This window comes from Micropterus dolomieu, linkage group LG08 (assembly GCF_021292245.1).
Source record: "Micropterus dolomieu isolate WLL.071019.BEF.003 ecotype Adirondacks linkage group LG08, ASM2129224v1, whole genome shotgun sequence".
In the NCBI taxonomy this organism is placed as follows: domain Eukaryota; kingdom Metazoa; phylum Chordata; class Actinopteri; order Centrarchiformes; family Centrarchidae; genus Micropterus; species Micropterus dolomieu.
Window position 1 is genome coordinate 21,831,840 of NC_060157.1, and position 27,228 is coordinate 21,859,067.

At 40.9% G+C, this 27,228-nt stretch overlaps 2 protein-coding genes across 2 annotated transcripts; both read left to right on the top strand.

The window, feature by feature from the left end:
* Positions 1 to 9,217: 9,217 nt before the first annotated feature.
* On the top strand, positions 9,218 to 9,596 carry LOC123975849 (helix-loop-helix protein 2-like). Its single transcript, XM_046057638.1, has one exon. The coding sequence runs from the start codon at positions 9,222 to 9,224 to the stop codon at positions 9,594 to 9,596; it is 375 nt and encodes a 124-aa protein (XP_045913594.1). The 5' UTR covers positions 9,218 to 9,221.
* Positions 9,597 to 13,407: 3,811 nt separating this feature from the next.
* On the top strand, positions 13,408 to 26,784 carry LOC123974759 (vang-like protein 1). The gene is made up of 4 exons (XM_046055644.1): positions 13,408 to 13,461; positions 17,869 to 18,118; positions 18,973 to 19,144; positions 26,728 to 26,784. Exons 2-4 carry the CDS (start codon positions 18,048 to 18,050, stop codon positions 26,782 to 26,784), a joined length of 300 nt encoding a protein of 99 aa, XP_045911600.1. The 5' UTR covers positions 13,408 to 13,461; positions 17,869 to 18,047.
* Positions 26,785 to 27,228: the final 444 nt, after the last annotated feature.

Consider the following 27,228-nt stretch of genomic DNA (forward strand, 5'->3'; position numbering starts at 1 on the left):
CGGGAGCTTCGTGCCCTGGATGTGCATCCCACAAATCTCCATCAACTGCAAGATGCTATCCTATCAATATGGGCCAACATTTCTAAAGAATGCTTTCAGCACCTTGTTGAATCAATGCCACGTAGAATTAAGGCAGTTCTGAAGGCGAAAGGGGGTCAAACACAGTATTAGTATGGTGTTCCTAATAATCCTTTAGGTGAGTGTATATCTACAACGTTGTTCTTCCATTTTCTTCCATATTTATATATTTCTACATTTATTTATGTTGACTGTATGTTTGTCCATGTGTAGCACCTTTTCACCACAGCAAATTCCTCGTATGTGTAAAACATTACTTGGCAATAAAGATCCTTCTGATTCTGATTCTGATTCTGTACGTATTGCATTTGGCCTGGCTTGTGACCATGTATTTTGATCAGTTCACATTCCTGGCTGTTCTTGTAACAGACCAATGAACTGCCCTCAGCTGACAGCTGTGACTGTGAGTTTCCTGGCAACGGATGGTCCCAAAATAAGGACAGATACACGCCTCTTCTTGCAACAAAAACAAACGGGGGGGACAGAGCAGAGTTTACATTGTGCATTTGCAAAGTTGAAATACAGAATATGTCTAAATGTTTTTAACACTACTTTTTCATTTTGATCACTTTGTATGCTCCTCCTTGTAATTCTTTTATTTATTTTTCCAATCTAAATTTAATTTTAAATGCTCCCTGCCATTGTAGTTTTTGCCCTTTTCTGGTCTGTCTTATTACATTTTATAACTTCAATTTGAAAATGTATATATACAGCATGTTAATGATTCTGCCATACCTCCATGGACCAGTCAATGCAAAATATTGTGATCTCAGTCTGTGCTCACCGTTTCGTCTCTTCTGTGCCCATTAGGATAACAAGTCACTTATTATATGTTTGTCAACCAAGAAGGGTTTCTGAGGCAAAGCCCCTGAAGGCAACTCAATGAAGTGATGTTCACTGAACTGTGACAGCATCTAGCAGCAAAACACCGAGTTACATTGTTCATTGAGTGAATGACAGACAAACCTTGTGCATGTTTATTTAATGTTACAGCACCGGCATGTACCGACATAAGAGTCACTGTTTCCAAAGTAAATTCTTTGACTGAAGTGAAAGTCTCCATCTTTATCTCTGCCCCTGATGAGTTGGAAACAGGTGTCCTCTATAATAGCTGTCTTACTGAATTAGCTGAGCAGAAGTCTGTTTTAAGTAGTTTGAGTAAACAACAAATTGAAGTTGCTTCTTTTAAGTTGGAAGGAGATAACTCTGGAATTTTAACTCACCCAAAACCTCATATGCTTTCCCCAGCATTATTCTCAGGCGTGCAACAAATCCGTCAATGCTGCTTCTCCATTTAAGTTTTTCTTTATCAGTTATATTTTGTAAAGTGTCTGTTTAATGCTTCATCCTGCTTCTCTGGGTTGATCTTTCTCTTACTTTACAGTTGGGAATTTTGCAGCCAGGCTTAACAGTAAAACTGATCTAAGCGCCAGATTGGAATTAAAACTGTTTAAAAACTTGTTAAGGTGGCTGGATAGGTTGTTTGTTTGTTATCATCAAACAGAAGACAAGGGGACAACTGCACTGAATTAAATAATGGCACAGCTCATCACTTTACTTTTGCAAAGTGCATGGTACAAACTTGGTGCCACATCTTTCAATTTCCTTGAAAGAACTACTCATTTTAAACATTTAAACATTTATTAATTATGCATTTACTGTATTATTAGAAACTTAAATGTTCATTTGTGTTGTATGCTTTCCTGTTTATAAATTGTATTATATTTATTAATTGGAATGAGTTGGACATGCAATAAGTGAAAACCATTTTATTCATAAGTAATGACATCTGTCCAAGAAACATAAATGGAAATGATTAGAGATTCATGGACCTGTAAAATAAGGTGTTTCCACAGCTGTTTGTTATTTACTTTACCAGCTATGAATTGGACAGATGACTACAGTATCTTGAAGGAATGTATAAATGTGTGACTGGGAAATACAGTAGGCTTACATATTGCACTACATACTGTACAAACAAATGCAGATGCAAAGACAGGATGATGTTGTTCTGTGTGTGGCAACAAATGAAAGGTAACGAAATAATGGCACAGGTATGAAATGAAGGCACAGACCACGACCAAGTTGATCCATCCGTAATATTGTCATACATTCTGTATTTTCTTATTCATCCCTAGTGTTCTTAGGTGACACCCTGTCTAGGGCTGAACCTATTAGTCAGTTAGTCAATTAATCACTTGACAGACAATGATAACTGATTAATCACTGAAGTCCCTGTTTCCACCTGCGTTTCTCTGTATCATTGTACTTTTAGTATTGTTTTGGTTTGTGATTCTTGATTGGACAAAGCAAGCAACTGGAGAAGTGGATCACCTTGGACTCAGGACACATTTTTTGGGTATTTTTCTGTGAATTTGAATTCCTTGATTTATTTGTTTAAAAAAATAACCACCACCATTTAACAATCAAAATAAGTGTTTGTTGCAGCCTTGATACAATCAGTCAATTCTTGTTCATTTTTAATCTCAACAAATGCATTATTAATAATGTGACTGTAATCTGTGATGAATTCTTTTGTCATTGACATTATTGTCTAATGTGCCTCATTTTCCTTCATTAATTAATTAGAAAAGTGCTTTTGGAAGCTTTGCCAAAAACGTTGACAAACGCAGCACAGCTGCTGTAATGTCTCACCTCGCCTCCCCTCCTCCCCTCTTCCTCCTCACTGCTGTAGCCATGGTGACAAAGCTGATCGATTAGATGTCATCGGATTCCAAATCAGCAGAAAGAATATATGACAGCAGATGGTAACCAGACAGAGAGGAGAACTGGGGGTGGGGGCATTGACAGTGCGTGATTTGTGGGCAACACATGAGGGTTACTGAAACTGGTACATGATGGGGTAAAAGCGATAGAAAGTAAGAATTAAGGAGGAACAACACATTGGACTTAAACCTGCAGAATATGCACTTTTCATCACTGAAATACAGAACTAGGAAACATACTGAAAATGTCTTTGTTTTACTGTAGATGTGAGCAAAAGATGTCACACGTGCATGTTCATTAACACAAGACGACGTGTGCATGCATGAGCAGATGAGGAGGAGGAGATTTTGTTTTTAAAAAGTGAGGTTGGTGGCTCTGGCCTTTAAACAGATGGTGTCCAAGCTGAGACAGACGAGGAGTTAAAACCCAGGAGAATTGGTGTAAAACAAAGGGGGTGGGGGCACAAGAGAGAGCAGTTTATAACTGCAGTCCAGACACAGGACTTTTTTATTATCTGATTATACTGTATGATCTTCATGCATTGCATCATTAGTACTGGCCAGGTGTCTGAGCTTATCCTGAATCTGCAGTATAGAGTTAAAGTTCTGACAGATGTGTAGGGATCGGGCATTATTTGTTCATTAGACTATACTGTGAAGTTGGACCAAAGCTGGAGCCTTTAGAGGTTTATCTCAAAACCCTTACTGTAAAATGAAAGGTAGATGAATAAAAAAGGAAATTTCAGAGAAGAATGGACCACATGTGTACATTTTAGCCTGATTTAATCTTGACATTAATTGTGTTTGTACTTTTTTCCATTTATTAGAGATAGTACACATTAATCAACATTGAATACAATGGAAATGCCAGAATTAGCCAAGGTTACGTTGTTACATCTACCTTGCTAAAATGTTATGGCCCTACCTACAAAGATGATGAATCTTTCAGTGAAATAGTGAACAAGTACTTAAATTAAAGAATTACAGCACTGTGAACTTTAAATGAAGCGTTCTTGCTTTAGTCATTTGTTTTCATTAATATGTGCATCTAGACTTCATTTCAGTACCAAGAGCTGTCTGTTTGCTAAACAGCCAGCTGCATGCTTCTACTATAGACAGAAGTGATTGTAAGATGGTAATAAATGCTAATTTTCTTTAGGATGCACATGGTTCTAATATATATACAGATAATGTTTTTAACTGTTGAATGTATTGATGTACTGATTTTCAGATTTCATAATATCCTATATCTCTATACCTCACCTTTCTCTTCTCCCCTTCACATGCAATTTCTTGCCATGATTGTCATTCACTACTCATCCACCAGATGCCCTCAGACTTTTCCACCTTCCTTCATCTGCTGTGCCTGCATGCCTGCCTCCCTGCCAGTCTGTCTGCCTACATAAAAGCAGTGATGCATCAATAAACCAGTAAAAGTGTATTGCCTTTGTCTGCACTTGGGTCCAACCCTGCATTTTCCTTGTGACACTTGTCTTGTTTTTGATTGACATTTTTTCACGGTGTTATAGTGTCTGTTCTGCAGTTACTGCACACAGGTGGGCTGTCATGAAAATCACACTACATTCACTGCACGCACACACACTTTTTCATGACCATGTCAACACCAAACTCGCTGACCCTCATCTATCGCTTAGTGTCCTCCTGACAAAGTGGCTACCACAAAACCCAAAACATTGTCACTGTATTCTCCTGAAGATCATATATATCCCTAAATAAGGACTTATCCCCTTTTCACCATTGCTGTATTCACTATCACCATTGCTGTTTTCACTTTTTTCACAGTTAAATTATACACGCACAGTATTTAAGGATGAGCCATGATACACTCCCATCAATTTATAGCATGCATCCAAATCAATGAAGCAACCCCATTAACTTTAACCAGACTGAAGAAATGCATTCCCTGCCCTCGAATCAATCAGATCATCACTGAGAAGGGCGTGCAAGTACTAATGTTGACTAATAACAATTCTTCCTGTGATGAGCAGCGTATCCAGGATGATATTTCCCAATCGACAAGACAGAAATGGTCGCATCTTGGAGAGGGAATGATAACGATGTTAGCCATATGCCAAGGCCTTCTCAATAACCACACATGATCCCAGCTGAGCATTTATGGTGCCATTTCTGACAGTGTCTGTGGAAATATTTTTACTCACAATGATTATGTTAGCAATGATTAGCACTGACATTTCCCTCTAATAGATGAGCAGATCAGAGATAAAATGCCACAGCCCCAATGCCACACTTACCACACAACAGCCTATAAACACAAACTGAACCACAATGTCAGGCTTTATTCCTCTATAGATACTGTGAAGATGATGTAGTAAAAATACAAAAGATTTAGTAACCATATTAAACTTCGTGTCCACCTTTTTTTGTCGTTCCTTGCTTGGATAAATGAGCTGTTTTGATTTACTGTCGCGATCCTGTCCTGAGTGCTGTGTTTTTGGGTTTTGATTCTGAGAGTTTGGTTTTGTATCTGCATGTTAGTCCTGTCATCTGTTCTGCTTAGTTCTCTGAGTTTATTCATTTATCAGTTAGGTATCTGTTATATTGTCTGTGGTCTTGTATCCAGTCTTTGTGGTCTGTGTTGTTCTGTTATCTTGTCTCCCTTAGCCGCCTTGTCTTATTAATTAGAGTCCCTTTTGCTGTGCTGTTAGTTTAGACTTGCTTGCTACCTTTAGTGTGCGTCCTCTACCTGATGTTATTGTTTATCTGGTTATTATCCGTCAGCTGGTGTTTAGTGGTGTTTTGGAATGTTCCTGATTTCAGTTATGTCCCAGTCTCATGTATTAGTTTCTGTACCATCATGCTTGTGTTCTGTCTGTTTGCTAGGTGTCTATTTATGTTCTCTGCCAGTTTCTTTAATTAATCTGATTTAAGATTTAAGATTTAAGAATTTAATCATTCTGTTTTAGTCTCTGTGTAGCCTTTATTATTATTATTCATCCGCATCTTTAAGTTACTTAGTATCTGTCTTGTCTCTTTTCTTAGTTCCTTGTTTTGTGTCTTAGTTCCCAGTCCTGTACCTTAGTTCATGCCTTAGTGTTTATTTCTGGTCTGTAAACGTCTGTGTTGTTTTGCCCATGTCTGCTCTGAGCTCTGTTTTATCTTAGCTTCAGTCTGTGTTCCTTGTTGGTGTTAGTTGTGATATCTCTGCTTGTGTCTGAGTTAGTTTGTTATTTTTATCATTCTGATCTGTTACATCTTGTTTTGTTATGGCCCGTGTTCAGTAACCTGTGTTATGTCTGTTACCCCAGTAATTCCTCTGCCTGCTTGTCCGCTAAGTACCTTGATTTCCAGTTAGTGCATGGTCTTGTGTTTTGTATCTGTCTGTTTTCTCCTGCTGTCACTCTGCCTGTCTGTGTGCCTGAATTGTCCCTCATGTCTTTCACCTGTGGATCCCCCTCATAGCTCATTAACCCATGTGTGTATATATACTTGCCAGTTTCCTCAATCTATGTCCGGTCATTGTATTGTGTATACACTCTGTTGTTTTATCTGTGTAGCGTTCTAACTGTTTCTCTGCTGTTTTGGTTTATTCAACTACCTGTAAGCCCTGTTTTGTGTTGCTCCTATCTGGATTAAATCCCTGAACTTCATCTTCGCTCTGAGTGTCTTGCAATTGGGCTCACACCTGCTTTGTGCTCACCACTTCATGACATTTACAGCCCTCATACACACTGCTTTTCCCTCACCCTCCATCTCTTTGCCCCACATCTCTATCAGCACTTGGCCTGACAAAGTGCAGCAAATGGCAAAGTTAGTGCTCTGGTGAAATTAACAGTTTATAACCAGACCAAATGTTGTGCACTGCAATGTTGTGCACATCCCCAGCTATCAAAAGGCCCATTTGGGCTTTTAAAACTCTCATCACCAGCTCAGGCTTCACATATAGGACTTCAGATCTTTCTTCGGTCAGAGGCTACAATGAGCCGTTTCTGTTTTTATACACTGCTCAAAAAAATAAAGGGAACACTAAAATAACACATCCTAGATCTGAATGAATGAAATAATCTCATTAAATACTCCTTTCTTTACATAGTTGAATGTGCTGACAACAAAATCACACAAAAATTATCAATGGAAATCAAATTTATCAACCCATGGAGGTCTGGATTTGGAGTCACACTCAAAATCAAAGTGGAAAACCACACTGCAGGCCTATCCAACTTTGATGTAATGTCCTTAAAACAAGTCAAAATGAGGCTCAGTAGTGTGTGTGGCCTCCACGTGCCTGTATGACTTCCCTACAATGCCTGGGCATGCTCCTGATGAGGTGGCGGATGGTCTCCTGAGGGATCTCTCACATTTGTGGCCTGCTGGAGGTCATTTTGCAGGGCTCTCAGCTCGCATTGATGTGCCATCCTGGATGCGCTGCACTACCTGAGCCACTTGTGTGGGTTGTAGACTCCGTCTCATGCTACCACTAGAGTGAAAGCACCGCCAGCATTCAAAAGTGACCAAAACATCAGCCAGGAAGCATATGAACTGGTCTGTGGTCACCACCTGCAGAACCACTCCTTTATTGGGGTTGTCTTGCTAATTGCCTATAATTCCTGTTATTCCATTTGCACAACAGCATGTCAAATTGATTGTCAATCAGTGTTGCTTCCTAAGTGGACAGTTTGATTTCACAGGAGTGTGATTGACTACATTGTGTTTTTTAAGTGTTCCCTTTATTCTTTTGAGCAGTGTAGTTTCAATAGGCAGACCAGAAGGCAATTTGTGTTTTGGCAATGTAGACTAAAAGACCTATTTTACTTGATTTCCCTTCTGTTTAGACACAGGTGCTCACTTGACCTTATAGTACTAAGAGGATCCAGGAAACGATGGCGTCATTGGAGGTAGTTTCACGTCTGTTTACGTTCATCGACAACAAGGCTCCTAATAAGTTCACTGGGCTGTAACCTTTGAAACGGCTGCACCTCTAAACAAATCTGCTAGGCCTAACTAATAAAGCTCCGCGCGCATGCGTGCGCGTTTCATCTGCCGGGAATGAAAGTGAGAGCAGAGACGAGGTTTGGACAACAACTCATTATCCCGCTGCGAATGTCGTCACTTCGCCTCACTTTTACAGGGCTGTCTTATCTTGCGCGCAAGCAGGCGAGGTTGGATGGAAGAAAGAGACCAACGGATCAACAAGCCAGACTGTCACTTACTGAAGGACGTCATGTGCACTTGACACCATGCCGGACAGGGAGGAGGACAAGCGTGACTGCATCGCTTTTTCACCCGAATAATTCAAACCTTATCCGACGTCCCGTTTGCAGCTCTTTGATAGGATTCAACCAAATAAAAAACCAAGACAGCAGAGATGGGGGCATCACTTTATGAGCTGGTACCTGCACTGAAGAAGGGACGCTGCTTTAACATGTGAGATTCTTGATGGCTCTGTTTTTTATTATGTGCACGGTAAGTTACAAGCATTGCACTGCTACGCTGTTTCAAAGGTCTGACCTGTTCTTTATATAGGCTTATGTAATTGCAAGCTTTAGGTCTAAGTGTTTATAAGTTTAAAAAGCAAGAAACATGTTGTGAAATTCAAACACAAAAAGAGAATATAGAAAATAATTCGTCTTGAAGATGTTCCAGCTTGTTGGAAACAGGTAGCCTAGCTTATTTTCAAAATGAGAAATTCAGCGCAGAAAAGAAAGATGTTCTTTGTTTTTATTGTGTTTGTAAAAAAAAATTATTTTCTTTAAACAAACAGGGGAAATGCCTAGAAGTATTACAATTCCTCCATACACACTATAGATTAAGTAATTTCACCAAGCAGAATATGATATTCTACACCTCACTAATGCTTGGTATAGTTCCATACTTCAATTGTTTTGAGAGAAAAAAATGTGGGGTTTTGTACTTACTTGATAACTGGCCTTTGTTTTTGGAGTCTTCATATTGTTTCAGCACCTCGGACAGCGCAGGGCTCTGCTAGCAGCAAATGTGTGGATCCGGCACTAGGAGGCAGCACGAGGCCCTCATATTTCTGGGTCCCATGTCTCGTCAAGTTTCACAATTTGACCGACAAAAAATAACTCTGACTATCAAAAGATCAACCAAAGAGAGAGTCGATGAACACAAGCCGTCAGTTCAATCATAATGTCACACAACTAAACAACTAAAACTCTATTTTTAAGAACAGCCCATCCCATTGTAATTTTCTTAAAAGTAAAACTTAAAAGTAAGTATGTAAGTAAAAGTATGAGATGCTCCATCTACTTAAGATGAGCACATGAGTATTCGTGTATGTATCTTTCCTTGCCAAATATTGAGCCATTTGATCCAGTTCTGGCAACTAGTCATGAAACAGAGTCAGGTCCAAACATCTCTGGATGTATTTCTAATGATCATTTTCCTTCAGGATCTTCCCAGTCTGAGGAAATAAGCATGATGCTCAGTCCAGACCAGCACGAGGCCGACCTGCCCTGCGGACAAACGGACACTGAGACCCATCTGGACCATTTCAACGTGCAGCGTGGGTTCGTGCCGGCCGAGCCCGGGGACCGAGAGGGCAAGGCGCGCTCCGTGCACGTGCCCGCTCTCAGCAGGGAGGAGAAGAGGCGGAGGAGGCGCGCGACAGCTAAATATCGTTCCGCGCACGCCACCAGGGAGCGGGTCCGTGTCGTGGCCTTCAACGTGGCGTTTGCGGATCTGAGGAAACTGCTTCCAACTCTCCCACCAGACAAGAAGTTGTCCAAGATTGAGATCCTGCGACTCGCGATTTGTTACATCTCCTACCTCAACCACGTGCTGGATGTTTAGGCTGTGAGGACCAACAGAAGAATAGATGGCGGCATGATGACTGTTTGACAGCTGAATGATTCCTGGAAGTAACAATAAATGATATTCTAGGACAAGATTTGAATAATACCCAATGGAGTAACTCTACTACAGTGCATCATAAGATTATTATGCGAATGTCATAGGCTACTGACTTTTCATCATGGAAACACTTGCAAGACTATATGCTTACTGTCTTCAAATAGAAACATTTTGAAAGCTGCTGTACTGTATATTCATGTAGCCAAACAGCTAAAACATTGCATTGTTTGGCCTTAACTGTGCTGCCTTGTTCAGACCATCTGTTGTGACATTGTTTCTTCTTTGCACCAATTTGTAAACACACAAAAAAAGTAGGCTACTGGACTTCAGTTGCAGCTGGAAGTGAGTTTGAAATCCATCTGCTGGAAACAAATTGTGACAACTAAAAATGTTTGAAACCTGTTTGATCCCAATTAGATTAGAACATCTCTGAGGCCATAAGGCAAAAATCTGATGTGTGGGCCTAGTTCATGTGTCCACTGAATGCATTTTGCAAGTAGCCTGTTTGAGATTTTCAGTGTTTATTTATGTGGCTCTTGAAGTAAGTTACTTGAAGTAAAGCTACTAAAGGAAGCTACCACACAATGTGTTCCTGTATTTGATGTGGTTTCTCTCCCTCGGGATGGGGCAGGTGTTTCTCCTGATGAACCAAAACAACCATATTATGGTGCTGCTTGCTCGCTGGACACACACACACATGCACACAAAAACACACCAATTCACATACATACAAATGAGACTGTAATGTGAAAGTCTACAAGACAAAAACAAAAAAAAAACTTGGTACTAACTCAAATTTAATGTAGCAGCGATGACTTTATACTGTAGGGAGAGAAGGCCAAACACATTTTAGAATATTTTCCAAAACTGTGTATGCTATGTTAGGGATGCATGATTGTCTCAATTTTTCATAGCATTAGTAGGAATTTCTATTTTAAAAGACAAGAAAGAAATAAGCAGAAGTAAGTTTTGGGATTAATGTCAACGCAATATTTAAATATTAATTTTTGTAACATAATTTATGGGCACACTGAATATTCTATTTTTTTCTCAGTGTTTTGACGTTCTCCTCTGGCTTTGCACGTTACCAAAAGATGGTATGAGACCAGGCAGCTTCCATTAGTCAGAAGCTGCCTATCCGCCTTCACTTGTCCCTTTATGCAAGTCTCTGCGGTGTAATGTGGCCCAAGGGGCTCGAGGTATTGTTCTTGTCCACTCCAGCAGGAGGAGTGACAGCGCTTTGTCTAAACACGGGACTCTGCACACACTACACACTTGGTCTACACACTGGATACAATAGGCATGTTGGGGAGCAGAGGGAGAGAGGCCAAGCCTAACATCAGAGTTTAAGAAAAATGGGGCAGGGACACTTGTGAATCCCATTTGGTTATTAACATTGTATTTAGCTGAACCAATCTGGGTCAAATATTGAAACTAGGTGAGAACTGTAGGCCATTTAAGACTCACACACATGCACCATGTGTGGGAATTAAGAGTTGAATTTTCACCTGAAGTTAAATTTACTTTCATGTGTGAACAGGTTTGGAGCTGTGGTTTGAATGTTATTTCCTCTTTAAATGTTATGCTTCCTGCACATCCATCAGTTCAAGACTTGTCAGACAGTGTTTGGAAGGAGCAATACTGCCCTCTGATGGAGTTTCATGGGGGAAATCTATAACTGTCAAAAGTTCATGTTGACTTTCTTTTACACTTGGCCTCTGTGGATGTATTTTAAAGGGAATCAATCACATTTTATTGCTTAAAGAGGCCCGTACAGCTGTCTCAAAAATGTTTGAGACAATCGTATGGCCATGTGGATCTGAATCATACTCATCATGCCTGCATGTTTTGTTGAGTTACTTTACAGTCTTGTAACGGAAGTGGTTTAAATTTTAGTCCTCTGTGGCTTGTTTTTTTGTAAGCTCATTACTTGATTTCACCTGGTGTCTCGGTGTAAGAATATTTATGCCGTATTTTTGCCTACAACAATTAAGGTGGGCAACAGAAGTATTTTAAGTATTATTTTCTCACCAACTAGGCCAAGTTAACATTGCTTATTTGCTTTTAGTAGCTGTGCTGGAGGTTTTGATCATATCACATAAGATTCATCAGCAGAAAGAGTTTGTTCAGTTGTTATGAAATTCTTGACAAATTTCAATTTTGCTCTTGTTGGGGTGCTTTAAAAACGACACGTGAACTTTTAAAGATCTGATATGATGAAATGCTCTGCAACCCTTAAATGACCTTATAAACTTTAAAACTCAACATTATATTCGGTATTACTTATTTTATTGTTGGGTTTTCTTGTTCTTGATTCAGCAAATAAAATGCAGCAAACATCTGTTGGACATTTATTGAAATTCTTTTTTCACAAATGCCACCATCCTACTCTATGGCCTAGGCCTACATTTTTTTCCTTGGGTGTAAAAGTGACCCTTTTCACAATAGTGAAAAATTCACTCTCTCTCTTACATACCAGAAATGGAATGCCCTGAATCGGGCAATTTATCCAAATCACAAATAATTTGTGGCAGATGTATGCCCTCCACCTCAACCCAGTCTCTGTCTCCCAAAGTCCAGAGGTGACATGTCTTGACCCTCAACCTGTCTGTGTATATCACAGGCTCAAAGCACTGATCTCATTTGACATCAAAACTTCTAGAAACTGCATTTCTGGGATGACACAGGGCCTCAAGATCAGGTATTGAAGCAGGATCCACCTTAAGGCTAATCGTGTCAGTAGATACTGGTTGGTAATCCATCCTTGCAGCTGCTCAAAATGCTACAAGATAATATTTAAGTTAAGATCACTAAAATGGTTCTGGAATATTTCTTTGATCTTATTATATGATCTTATTGATCTTATTTGATCTTATTTTTATGTTTTATTTTATTTCACCGTTATTTAATCAAGAAGCCCATTGAGATATAATCTCTTTTTTCATTTGAGTGGAGGCCAAGAAAGGCAGCGAAAAAAGCATTTAAAAAAGTTACATTGACACACATATGACAATACAATTTTCACAATTATGACATTTTCCAAGACACCTAAAGCCAACATACATAAAAACTGCATCCTTAAAAATACCTTTTGTTTGTTTGTTTGTTTTGTTTTAAAGTTCAGTTAAGAAAGTATTAAATTGCATTTAATCGTTCCCAATATCTGAAAAATGCGCATTCAATGAATATGCAGATATTAGAAGTTTTGGAAACCACGTCTCCTACTTCGCCGGGATGTCTATCCTCAGTGCATGTGACTTGGAGGTTTCAAGTTTCCACATTTCACTTGTTTAAATTGCATGTAGGACCACATTGACTTTCAAACTACTTCTGATGTCAAAATTCAGATTTTAAGGTGAGCACAGAGAAACCTTCCCCCTTCAGCAGATGAATGTGCATGTGCATTCTTGAAGGCTATGTGTCAAACTCTGCACATACATCATTCTGCACAGTGAAAATGAAACACCCAGCACAAGTAACAATAAGCAAGACGCATTTTTGAATAGAGTATGATTTCCAACTTTGATTCATAGGGGGAAATGGGCCAACTTCCTGCTTGTATCAGTTCTTCTTCGACGACCTCTTGTGGGCTGCAGCTGAAAATACTAATTTTAGTGCACTTGAAGTGTATTGCACCTCCATGCTGCCTCCCTCTCCGGTGCTGCTAACCGCAATGGTCAGGCTCGTGTGAGGGACCTGCTCCCGTCACTAGGCTACAGTGCAGACGCGCCTCAGCACGGCGGCAGATTCACTGACACCGAGACGCGATAGGAGGAATGTGACACAAACATCTGGGGAAGAAAAGGTAGGTAAATTAATTGATAATCACGATGCTCTCTTCATTACACCGGGGATATCCTTGCAACAAGCCTGAGCCACAACCCCTCAAAGGAATTACTGATGAAGTTCAATGCTGCCGTCGTGGAAAAAAATGGTTTCCTTCTCATCAGACAGATTTAGTCCTCCTTACCCATATTTTATCGGGCTGACCTTTATGCATTTTGCTTCAATTCCCTTTTATGTGTAAATAAATACGTATAGAACCAAAATAATGCATGCGTTATTTGCAGTGAAAGCAACCTGCTGTGGTTAATGGTATTCGGGATGCGACTGAAACGAGATCTATTGTAACCGAAACTAGTAGCTGTGTAACAGAGAAGTAGCCTTTCACCACATCCCTGGCTCTCTCTCAGACCCAGAAGCCTGTAAAAAAAAAGGGGGGGTTCAGATCAAGCCGCCGCTGCAGGCTGTGTGTCGCCATCATCTGCAGCTGTCTGGAGAGCACACTTCGCACAGCTGGATGAGGTGTTACTATTCACGTGCCTTCTCTGACACCGCCGGTGCTGTCCTCCTCAGTATCTCAGAGTCATGATGCTGCAGTGAAACTGTGCAGCACCTTTTGTCATTCATTATTGAACAGTGCTGACAGGTCCTGTGCAGAGAGGGTTAGGGACACTGTGAGGCATGGGAACTCCTTACATAGATGAGTCATCCCCTTAAAGCCATGAATGATCAAAAGAAAGTGGTGTTGGCAGTGCTTTTGTCATTGTTCTCTTTTAAACCATGTTTTCTGGCTTGCAAGGAAGTGTGTCACAAGAGTAATGAGAAGAGGAGCTACCTTTAGGCTACTGAGGAGCATTAGGAGCCTGAAACGCTCGGATAGCATGGTGCACTGCCTTGTGCATTGTAGAGTAGTGTACAGTAGTGTATTTACAGACATAAAAGCACTGCTCTTAGGAATGTACTGAGATATTTCTCCCACGCGCACCACCTCACTCCCTCTCCCTGTACTGTACTCTTATTTAGTTCCACATGAGCAGATCGGGAGGGGGGGGGGGCAAGTTTACATTCCAGAGAACTGTGTCAGGTCTTAACTTTCTCCTTTTACTGTGAAGTATGTGTGGATGTGGATGTGTGTGTGTGTGTGTGTGGGTGGGTGTGGGTGTCTCAAAGAGCAGCAGGGTGGGAGAGGCTGAGACTATCCAGTCACTCAAAGGTCACAGGTTTGCTCCCTGTACTTGTCGAACAAATACCTTTGTGCCAAGAATCAAATGTCAGCAAACAATGAAGGGAAAATACACGTGAGGCAAGTTCCTAATTACATCATGCATCCTAATGGTGAGGTCCACCAAGTAAAAAAATCAGAAGCTGTTTCCATGGGAGTTTCACAGTCTCTGCATCTTTGGCTCTGTTTGTGTGGTTTTAGTCAGTCAACAGCGATGTTATAATACGATAATCAGCAGCTGTTCCTCTGGTTTATCTAAAGTCCATGGAGGGATTGGAGATTGTTATCACTATAAATAACACTGGCACACACTGTGTTGCCCTTTGTTTGATTTCAAAGAAGCCTTACCCAGCTTACTGTGTGTGTGTGTGTGTGTGTGTGTGTGTGTGTGCGTGCGTGCGTGTGTGCGTGCGTTTTTAATAATCAGTTAATTGTTTACAGCATTTTTAGTAAAAACCCAGGTCATCAATCAAGTGTGACAATTTGGTGGTTTTCTCAATCTTCTGTGATAGTAAACTAGATACTATTGGTATTTAACTGGCAAAACAAGCAATTGGGCTCTGGAAAACAGAATCACCATAAATTACACTGTATAGAGCAAATGGTTAATCAATTCATCAAGAAAATAATCAGCAGATTTATCAGAAATGAAAGTAATCATTACTTGTGGTCCTAAAGTAATATCTGTTTTATATGTACTTGATGGGGTCGTGTAGTTTGCTATGAAATTGTGAAACAAACGATAAAGGAAATAAACTAACACAGCAGACTGCCAGCTGCTGCATCTGGCAGATTATGGCATTATGCCACCAGGGCAGGGCACACATGAAGAGAAGAAGACACGAGGGCTAATGGGTGTGAGGGAGGGCACAGATGCCATGGTAACCAGGCCTCAGCATGTGCTCTAGATGAGCTATGAGGCTGATCTGCGCCGTTTAGGGTGCCAGCAGTGCATCAGACACTTGAACGGAACCTCAAATTCCACACCTCTCCTTCCCTGTCCAGATTGGAGACCAAAGTCTTTGTAGCCGAGGACATCAAACTAAAATCCCACATTCTCAGTTTTATTATTTATTGGTGAATTGCATCAGCAGGGGGCAAAATTTTGCGAACTACCTTACCTATCAGATGTTACAGCTCTCCCCACAGAGACCCACACACTGCAGTAGTACAGCCTGGTTAAATTCTCTCATTGGAATAAAACGAAAAGACAAATGATCCCACAACACCACATGTGCCTGTTCCTCTGAGCATGGCCATACGTAATTACAGTAGCTCCTGCTGTGCAACACTCTCCATCCACTAAACAAACACGTTAATGAGTGTTTGTTTTACATTAGTGTCACTTTCTGCCCCTGTGAATCTCTCCTCTGTGCAGCCAACCGGAACGGTCTTCGGCGAAGCAACTACGCTTCACTAGAGAATGCATTTTCCCGAGTCCCTCCGAGAGGACTACTGAGTTTTTTGGATGGACTGACTCAGAGTAAGCAGGCAGCCGCACGTCTCTAACGCACGTTGTTATGCCCGCATGCTTTATTCATAGTTATCCATTGGTTTGTAACTGATAGTTTTTCTTACCCCGTGGCTGCGATTTTCCACATGGCCTGGTTCACTATGCCTCTTCATGCTCGTCTCGTGGATGAGTGGCCTCTCAGAGGGATCATCTTGGCCCACATACCACTGCCACGCGTTCAGAGTTCAGCACTCAGGGGGTTAACAGCTTTTTTATTCAAAGCATAGCCTTATTCATTTAACCATACAGGTCCTGGGTGTGATGAGAAGCCATTGTTTGCTCTTTGCTCCCTCTCACTGTGCCACCCCCCACCCTCACTCTCTCATACACACACACACACACACACACACACACACACACACACACACACACAGACATACTTAAGTGTATCACACAAATTTACTCTCAGCAGGGGTGATTGATTATTGTTGCTAGATGGGGCCTTCTTTCTCCAGTGTTGCCAAGGCAACAGTGGACGCTTCAGATGTGGGTTAGAGATGAGACCTTACTCTGTCAATTATTATGCCTTGTTTTTAAAATTTGATGCTACAACATTAGCTTTGATGCCGTGAGTGGTATGTAACAGTCTGTTCAAGTACAATATTTATTGAAGTCCTGCATATATAAAGCACTGCCTTGTTTGACACATGTTCCCCTGCTCTCAGTAGCATTGAGAGCAGTAAGTGGCTGTATCAGTGGAGACTGATGTCCGATTCAGTCTCAGAGAAATGGTGCTTTCTGTCACAAATGTATGATAGTACGTTACTATACAGGTCTGCAAGATAATACAAAGTCTAGCTTTTGTCTGACACATGTAATCCCATAGACAGGCAGTGGTAATGTACATAATTTATATGCATTGTACCGCAAAGCCTAATAGAAAATCTGTGGTTCCTTTATGCACCATTCACATTTCCCATGGTGGGAAACGGAAGAAGAGAAAAAAACCATCATCATCATCTTAATGGAAATCAGCTACATTGCAGTCTCTTCTTCTAACCATCATTCCGCATAGCGTGATCTCCATGCCACCATGTGCATTCACATCCTAATATGCTGAATGGGCTGTTTTACTGTTTATATGCTCCATTGGCTGCAGAGATAACAAATAGCCTGTAAATGACGGGAAGGAAGAATTATCCCGGTTAGTAAAGTGAGACTGGGCTACGGGTTGCTGATTGGCAGGTGGTTGTCAGGACAACAGCTGGGAGACAGGCAGGGTGTAGATTGAGGCTTAAATGAATGGTCATGCATGGTGAAGCGCTGAGACATCCTCATGCATATATTAGCACCCAGGAAGTGAGTCTGGTAGATAGTCTGATCCACATAATGACTTAGTTTATCTAAAACTGAGAATTTATTTGTTTAAAATAAAAAAATAAAGTTGGTTTTCAAAATGATGAATGCCCAAAAAATGCAAGTTTTGCTAAATTCAGAACAGACGGAAGATTATCCATTATCCATTTTATAGCTGTAAGAGACAGGGGGGAATGCATTTTACAGAGGTAGACAGGAATAAACCTGCCTGGTCCATACATAAATGATATAATCTTATGTATCTACCTGCCCTTCCAGTCCTACAGTGCAGGTATACAGAAATAAACTGCCCAGTAGCCTAGCTATATATTGAATGCATTACTTGTTAGATGTTGAAAGCAAGTTTTAATGCAAGCCTCTATCTCTCCATCTCTCAGGTCAATGTGGCTACTAAAGCAGCTCTCTGGAGTCGTTGTCAGTCGTCGTGGATTCCTGAGGCCCGTCTCTATAGCAACCCATTGCTCCTTCTGATTACTGCTGCCAACTTACCCTCTCTGCCACACCACGAATCTCTCCTCATACCCCTGGCCAATCACTGGCTCTGAACTGTGTTGGAATGGACACTGAATCGACCCACTCGGGCTACTCCTATCACTCCAGCCGCTCCGGGAGATCAAACCGACATGGGTATGCTTCCTGTCTGCCCGCCTTTCCATCTGACTGTCTCTCCCTTCTTGTGATTGCTAGATCACATGCCGCATCTCTCGCAGCACACTTTACAGTAGTATTTCATGCAATACCTTCAGTGCACATTGAGTTTGAGGCTTTTGTTTCACCAATATGAGCAGGCCACATGTTGGTTATAGCCAGATAAATCAGTTGAGAGACTAAGAGAGAGACAGAGAGAGAACAAGCAAGAGATTGAGACAGACAGATCTTGTGGATTAGGGTCGTCACAGCTGACTGGCTCTAGCCTATTTCAGTGATTCACTCGGCTCATTCTGCAAACGAGAGAATCATTTCATTCCTGACCTGTCAATTCCTCACTCCTGTGTTTTTCCCTTCCTTTCTACCAGCTTTTTTGCCATGTAAGGCTACAAATAACAATTATTTTCATTATTGAATATTCTGACTATTATTGTACTTATTTATTGATTAATCATTTTTCAATCACAAGTTCCCAGAGGCCATGGTGACATCTTAATGTGTCTTGATTTGTCAGACAAATAATCCAACACCCAAACATATTCAGTTTACTATCATTAAAGAAAAAAGAAAGCATCTGATTTATGCACATTTTTGAGAAGGTGGAACCAGGAGACTGCTTCAAAAAATATTTCAGTGATAAAAAGATTATGAAAATGGTTGATAAAAAATTTCTGCCAATCGACTTGCATAAAGTTTGACAGGATAGTGTTGTGTCAAATCAAACACGACCGTTGGACGCTTACTGGAAATGACAATCAATCCAACATTTTAACGCTTGATCTTACTTTTCTATTCCTCTTGTACCTTTCTTAATGTTCATTGTGCGTCTCCAGGGATCGAAGCCGTGAGCGGCACAAGGCCAGCAGCAGTAAAGACAGCAGTCGATCAGAGAGGTCTGTTGTCATCAACCCCCCTGACACACCCTCCCAGGACTCCCCTGTTCACAATGGAGAGCCGCTGCCAGGAGAACCCTCACCACCAGCCGATCATGGAGATGAGACCCAGGTATTTTCTATGCAAGTGTACATTGGAGTAACACAAAAAATCGGACAAAAATTGGATACTTTGAAGGAATGCAGTTTGTTTTTATTAGAGAAGTGATTCATTCCTTTAGAATAAATTAGAAGGGTAATCCCTCTATGAACTCTGCAGCATGACTTTATAAACTCGTCCTAACACAGCTGGCTGCCCATTGGCACGACGTCTGTCACACAGTAACAATGGTGACAAGGGATCAAATAGGTCAGAGGATTAGCATCTCTCTTGTAGGCATTTGTAGGCTTGGATGGATTTGTACAGACGCTGTGTTACAGTGTGTGTGTGTGTGTGTGTGTGTGTGTGTGTGTGTGTGTGTGTAAGACTTGGTATAACTGTCATGTCTGACAGTCAAGCAAATTGGTTCCAGTCATTACATAAAGCTGATTTTTGTGAGCTCTGCAAGCAAGATAGGTTTTTAAGAAGGAAAATTCAATGCTGTGATGACACAGCTCAAAGACAGAGTGCATATTGAACTAAGTCAATGACGCAGGGATTAAAGATGTTTTAAATCGTTATTGAAATAGGTTTTTGTTATGTTAGGAAATACACTTATTCGCTTTCTTGCAGAGAATTAGTTGAGAAGATACTACGCTGTAATATCTGTCAGTTAAATATGAGACTACAGCAAAAAGCTGTTTAGCTTAGCTTAGCACAAAGAGTGTAAAAAAAAACAAGGTGTGCTTATGTGCCAGACTATTTCTTTGCTGAGAGCAGTGACTTCCTGGAGTCTTGTTGACACTGAGATTGCTAGGCATAACCCCCTCCAGCAACTTCTTCGTGTTACATTTTGTTTTTTGTGCATATTAAACAAACAAGATATAATGTGTTAAAGGTGGGGTTAGCAATTCTAACCCAATACACAGCTTTCTGGCAAATTCAGTGACGACCTCACGCTTCGCTATCTGTCTGTTCTGTCTGTGGGCTGAAACAAAATATGGTGTTTTTACACAGCCATGGCTATGTATACAAAGTGGCTCACACAACATGGTTTGTCCTGTAATGTTAAACATTCATCTTACTTTCTAGTTTGCCAAGACATGCTGTTGTTGTGTTGTTTGATAGAGTTGCAGGAGATTTGTGTGTGTCGCTGTCTGGAGCTGCCGTTCTGGCTCTGGGAAACCGGCTTGCCCTCTCTGCATTTTAGCTTTGCAGCAGCAACTTTAGCGACAGTTTGCTAACCCACAACTTAAGCCTAGTTTACACTATACGATTTTAAGCCCGATTTGCAAGTCGGCTGACTGTGATCAGGGGCAAATCAGCGAGCGATCAGCGTTCGCCAATAGTTATGTGTGAACTACCACACATCAAAGAGGCTCGCACACACATCCCACACGCACTGCTGACGCCCAACAGATATCTAGCATATTAAATATCTGGAGCTGTTGGCAGACTCGACATTCACGTCCAGCCAATGAGAGTTGGCAGTTGCCAGAGCAGGCAGCTACTTTTTCATTACAAAACATTTTTTATTCACCTCGAACTCACAGACAACCCCTGCTGCCTGCATGTGCTAATCCATTCTTTCACCCATATTCTTTATCTTACATTACTTGCTGTGTAGATGTTCGCTCTGTACCATGGTATTTGTCATGGTATTGGATTTCTCTGATCCCACCTTTAATTAGTGAGTTTTAGGGGTGCTGGAAGGCATTTTCTTTATCTTTGGATGGAGCCAGACTAACTATTTCCAATCTTTATGCTAAGCTAACATTCTCCTGGCTCCAGCTTCCTTTTCTGCAGACAGATTTGAGAATGGTATCGAACTTCTCATCTAACTCTTAGCAAGAAAGCAAATAAGTGTATTTCCCAAGTTGTCAAACGATCCCTTTTATGATCAGGTAAATTACAATGGAAGCTAAAGTAAGATAAGTCAGAAGCAAAAAACACAACCAAAAGACAGAAAGACTTTGTTCAGACAGAACTCTGCCTTGGGCTGCCATCACAGGCTGTCTGACCTAGTTGAAATCTATAGTAAAAAGAGAGCATTTTGTCATTGTGACATACTCTTGGTTTTAAAAAAAAAAGACTAAAGCGTTTGTATACGTGAAGTGCATGAGTGCAAGCTGCCTGCAAACAATGTATTTCCCCACAGTGATTCTAATATAAAAGTGTAGTGTATTATTTAATATGATTTGTGAACATGTCTTCAGCCAGACTTTATGACAATTTCTGAGAGGTCTGACCTATTTTGCCGTCTCTGCTCAGCATCCCCATCTGGCTGGGCAGCCACATTCCACCATGTCATGTGATTGTCAGCTTGTAGCTTACGTCCATTGTCCGCAGTGTAAGGTAATCTGCCATTGTATTGTGTTAGCCCTCCAGGCAAATGTGTCCAAATGGCGCAGCAGCACCGTCATTACCATCACCACCACCACCACCACCAAAGTCCCCAGCCAGTGCTTTTTTGGAGCAGCTCTGTTATGTGGCAGAGCTGCTGTAACAATAACAGGCTCCAGTGCAAAGAGACATTCTCACAGACTGAGATTAGCTTTAGCATCCAGCCAAACGCCACTTTGAGGAAAGCTAATATGAATAATCCTCCATGTTTACACTCATGCCTATGACATAAGGATACGGTCTTGGACCACAGCTCCTGTGCGTGTGTGTGTGTGTAAGTAAGTGAGTCATAGAGAGAGCGCCAAGTTTGTTACTGACACTGTCCATGTCGCTTTGAGAGACTAACACTGTGCTGTGACTTTGTGCCAAAAGGCAGCAGCTTCAGCTCCAGCAACATCAAAGCGTATGTGGAGAAGCACATACTCTTGTTTTGGCATTTCACACTTTGCTACTTTGCCCTTTTCACTGAATACATGCACACACACACCTACTCACAGCTGCTACGCTCACATCTTTTTATGTGATATAAAAGATAACCACCGTGATCAAAATGAATGGAGTTAATTGTAGGAGACCTGCCAGGCATTTTAAACGAATGCAATTTGTTTTTGTCCCATAGCCCCTATGATTCATTTGAACACAGACACAGTGGCACTAATCTGCTCACCAACACAAACACACCAATGTATAAATGTCATTTTAACCTCCACCCCAGGCCAATGGGGCTTTACCATTGTGTTTTGCAGTTGGCAGACTGTTTGGTTTGCATATGTGTGTGAGTGCTAATCAGTATGTTGTAGTGTTGTTGTGCTTTGTGACGGTGGAACAGGCCTAACCATAATCCATATTCACCCTCTGCCAGATGAAAAGGCTGCCAAGCAAGCAGTAGCAGACATGCCGCTCTCTCTCTCTCTCTCTCTCTCTCTCTCTCTCTCTCTCTCTCTCTCTCTCTCTCTCTTTCTTTCTCTCTCTCTCTCTCTCTCTCTCTCTCTCTCTCGTTGTCTCGTCTGTTTCAGTCTCACAGTTACTTACTCGTTCTCCTCGCTTTACTGTATAAAGATCAGGCCTGACTAGCGTAGAAATAATCTTTGGGATTAAACCACTGAGGCTTAATGGCTGGTTTTAATAGTGTGTGGAGCTCAGTACGTGGTACGCTGTTATCTATCAGTAAATGAGACATTAGCGAAAGCATTTCTATTGAAATGAGCAACACAATGTCAGCTTACCTCCATCTAGACTGTATATAAAAAGGCCTGCACACGCTACAGCTCCATCTCCAGAAAGTGGACGGAGCTGTCGGAGCGAGGGGATTGTAGGCGTGGCCATGCGTTTGATGCAAACCCAAGATTGATCAGTCAAACCACCAATCGAATCTCTTATTTAGACCTTTTTTGACAAGCAAAACTTTTCAACTTGCAAAACGGTTGAACCTGCAAAACTTTGACTTGAAAGGAAAACTTTTTAACTTGCAATCAATAAGGACACATTAGCAATTAAAACTTTTTGTGACACAAAAAAAGGCCTGTTTATTTTTAATTACAAACTTAATTTTTGATTGCAGTGCGATAAATATTGCTTGCATTAAAAAGACACGAAAATACCTTCATACAGGTAGAGATTTCTTTACAGTTTTTTACAACTGCTTACACACGTTTTCAAAACTTTGTCTCCTTTTTTCAAAACTCTACACACAATTCCCAGAACTGCTCACACAAAATGCCTCATACTTCCTTCAAAATGAAAAAGTGCATTCAAAATGCCATAAACACATCCCAAAATGAAGCATTTGCATTAGATGGCAAACACTTTTTTCAAAATAATAAATGATTGGATATACCATTTACACACTGTTGTTCTAAATCTAAAGCTCTTTTGTCTTTCATAGGCTTGTGTGTATGTTTCCATACAGCGTTCTAGAGTGAAAGTAATCTGCTGAGAAGAGTTGAAAAGAACACTGTAAACACCAATACAATGTTACAGAATACAGAAATTTGGTAAAACATTACTGTTGTAGCAGTAGCACAGTGTTATATACAGCAGCACACAAGAAATTACAGTTTTTCCTCGATTGTTTACTCACATATTCTCAGAACTCTACACACAAATCAAAGAACACACAATGGGCAAAACCCCTCAATTCTCCTGCAAAATGAATATTAACATTCAAAACAATGTTATTTCTTCTCAAAATGGTATTTGTTTTCAAATGACACACACAAACCATCATCAAACCGTCCCCGTCCTCGTCCACTCACTCTCACTCCCACTCCCACTCCCACTCTCACTCTCACTCTCACTCTCACTCTCACTCTCACTCTCACTCCCACTCTCACTCTCACTCTCACTCCCACTCCCACTCCCACTCCCACTCTCACTCTCACTCTCACTCTCACTCCCACTCCCACTCCCACTCTCACTCTCACTCTCACTCTCACTCTCACTCTCACTCCCACTCTCACTCTCACTCTCAGTCCCACTCCCACTCTCACTCTCACTCTCACTCTCACTCTCACTCCCACTCTCACTCTCACTCTCACTCTCACTCTCACTCTCACTCCCACTCTCACTCCCACTCTCACTCCCACTCCCACTCCCACTCTCACTCTCACTCTCACTCCCACTCTCACTCTCACTCCCACTCCCACTCCCACTCCCACTCCCACTCCCACTCCCACTCCTCTGGCTCTGTCTCCAATGTTGGCATCCATTGCTCCACTGAAAAGCTCACCTGTTGCCCTTTTATGCTAAAGCTCTGATTGCTAATTGGAAAACTGTGTGACGGGTGTTTGCCCTTGTGATGAGTCAGTGTGCATATTTGAATGGCAGTGTGTTCCTTGTGAAAACAAGATATTTTCTGCATGAAACTTGTGCCAAAAGCAGAGAATTGTGTGTAGTGTTTTGAAAAAATTGTGTTTTAGAACTGCAATTTGAGTGTAAAGCAGGAATTGTGCTTGTAGTTTAGCAGAATTGGTTCAGGGGGTTGGTGAATGAGTTACATGTTGTGGTCATTGTGTCTCAAGTACCAGAATTTGTGTGTAAACAATTGAGAAAAACTGTAAAACCATAAACATATATAAATCAAAAGTATAATTTTTAATAATACTTATTTTACAATACTGTACTCCTAAAATGACCATTAGATTGTTTCATACCTGTTCTAATTTCTTTAGATTCAAATTATGGGTGCCACTGTAAAGCAACTCAAGGGCTGGACTCTCAGTCTAGCTTCTCTCATTGTCAGCCTCCTCTTCCTTCTCATCTTCCTCCTCTTCAAACTCTTCCTCCTTGAACTTTGTCGTCCCCTGCCTACTCCCCTTGCTCTCTGTCCATTGTTGGCATCCATTCTTCAAAACAGGTAATCTGACCTTTGACTTATTTATAGGCCTATACTGAAGCAGTGATTGGTTAGTGATCAGTTAAGCTGTTTGCACATGTGAGGTGTGGCTGTGTGACCTGGTGAAGAAATGTAGCATTTTGATTGGTTGTGTTTGGAAAAGGAAAGCAAGTCATTTCCTGTTCGATTTTTGTGTCTTAGGTAAATAATTGTGTGTAGTGTTTTGAAAGAAAGTGTTTTATGCAATTGAAAACTGAGTGGAATGCTGAGAAATAGATGATGGTTTTGGAGATTTGAGATGAGGTTTTGCTCTTTGAGTGAGAGGTTTCTAAAGGTTTCTAAAGATTTTGTGTGTAAGCTGTTGTAAAAAAAAAACTGAACTGGATTGAGGTAAAGGCTGTATGGTTGAAGATGACAAAATTCCAAAGAACACCCAGAAAAGTAAGAAAATGTTTAGTGTTATGATTCAATGACAGTAGAGAACCTGTCCCTTACTTATAGCTTGGTCAAAGGGTGACATTGCCACTACGCTGGGCAGGGACTTGACCACATTTTGGTTTGATTACATCATTAGAAACAAATGTGCAGAATTATGAGTTGTTGTGTATAAAATCTGACAGCTATGTTGTAGTTGTGTTTAACTTTTGCCTCATTCATTTAAGGTTTTGCAGCACAAGTGCATCACAGTGCTAAATGTGTTTTAGTGAGTGAGAATGTATTTATAGTTTTGAAAAAAGATTGGATGATATTTGCAAAAAGTGTCTTAACTACCTGACCTTGTTTACGGTTTTGCCAAAAGAGTGATTGATTCGATAAATGGGTTTAGGCCATTGAGCATTTGGTCCAGAGAATGGAGTTTATTGTTTTAGCAATTGTGAAAAACTATAAGGTGCATATTTGTCTAAACTTTCTGATTTCTGGATAGGCATTTTTCTCAGCAGCCATTTTGAAGTCATAGCAGGAAAAGCATAGTTGTTGCTAATAACATTAACAAAGGCTCAATATTCCCATACCAGTAAGCCATGACAGTGATCCAGCATGCACAAACCAGGACCCTTAAACTGAAGTAGCTAAATGGAATTCAGCCACCATTCAGTTTATTATTTACAACTGTGACTTGTCAAAATGACTTCCTTGAAAAAGCCTTGTTGCATGTAGTTTAGCCTACATGCAATAGGCCTTCTTTTTCACCCAGCAAACAACAAAACTGTGCCTCGAAGCTGACATTCTCACAATCTGGTTTCTCTACTGAGTTTCTGCTTTTGTCCTTGTTTTATGCCATCCACATAGTCCACATCCACAAGTTTAATGTGGACAAAGGACCAAAATGGAAGGGAGGAAAGACTTATTTCAGAAATTTGCCCATTATGCATACCCTAAAAGACAGCATCTGTGCACTTGTAACAACTGAGCAAAATGAATCTACTGATGAATACTGTGTAATGCTGTCAAAAGCTCCAGAACAACTGCTGTTTCCACAATTACGGATGAACTATCAAGCTTAACAAGATATTGTTTTATTGTATTCCCATTTGTTTTGCTCGCTGAAGTGCCGAAAGACATATTATTGTTCACGGACCCTATTCTGAAGGTTGGGACCCTGTTAAAAGACTTGGCTTAAGAAATTAAATGAGCAAAAGACAAGAGATGTGAGAGGAATGGGAATGAGCTCAGATCCTAAATGGAGATGATACTGCACTTACACAGCTGACCTCTGGCCTCACACATTAGTCTGGCAGACAGATTTAAATGCTGCTTTTGCATCCCCCCACCTCCTTTCTTTCTTTACTCATCTGCGTCTGCCTCACACCTGATCCACTGCCACTCTCCCTCTCTCACCTTCCCTCCCTCTCCTTTTCTCATGCTCATTCATCTTCAGGCTCCTGTTGGCAGTCGCTCCTCCAGCATGGCTGAGTTAATTAGCTGTGAGCAGTGATGGAGGGAAATATATTCATATTTATGTACCATATTTATGCTGCATTTTCCTGATTGGAAATATTCAAAGACACTATGTTGATTTCATATTGCACATTCCACAAATAGTAGCAGGATTCTCTTAATCTGAGAAAGTTGTATTAACTTCTTAATAGCCTGGGATGGCACAGTTTACCGTGGGATACACACACTCTAGACAGGTGAGAATCCACCAGAGACCGTGTACTGTCTGCGTCATTCATAGCCTATCTGGTTTCTCAGACATTACCAGGCCCATATGGCTTGAGTTTGGGGCTTACAGACTGTTTGATGTGCTTCGCTTTATGTGTGTGCACATGTGTGTGAAGCCATGAAGGCTTATTTGTTCAGCTTGTCATTTTTCTAGCCCTCATCTTTCTCCCTCTCTCTGCAGCTGCTGCTCCTGTGATTGGTTGAAGTTGGAGAT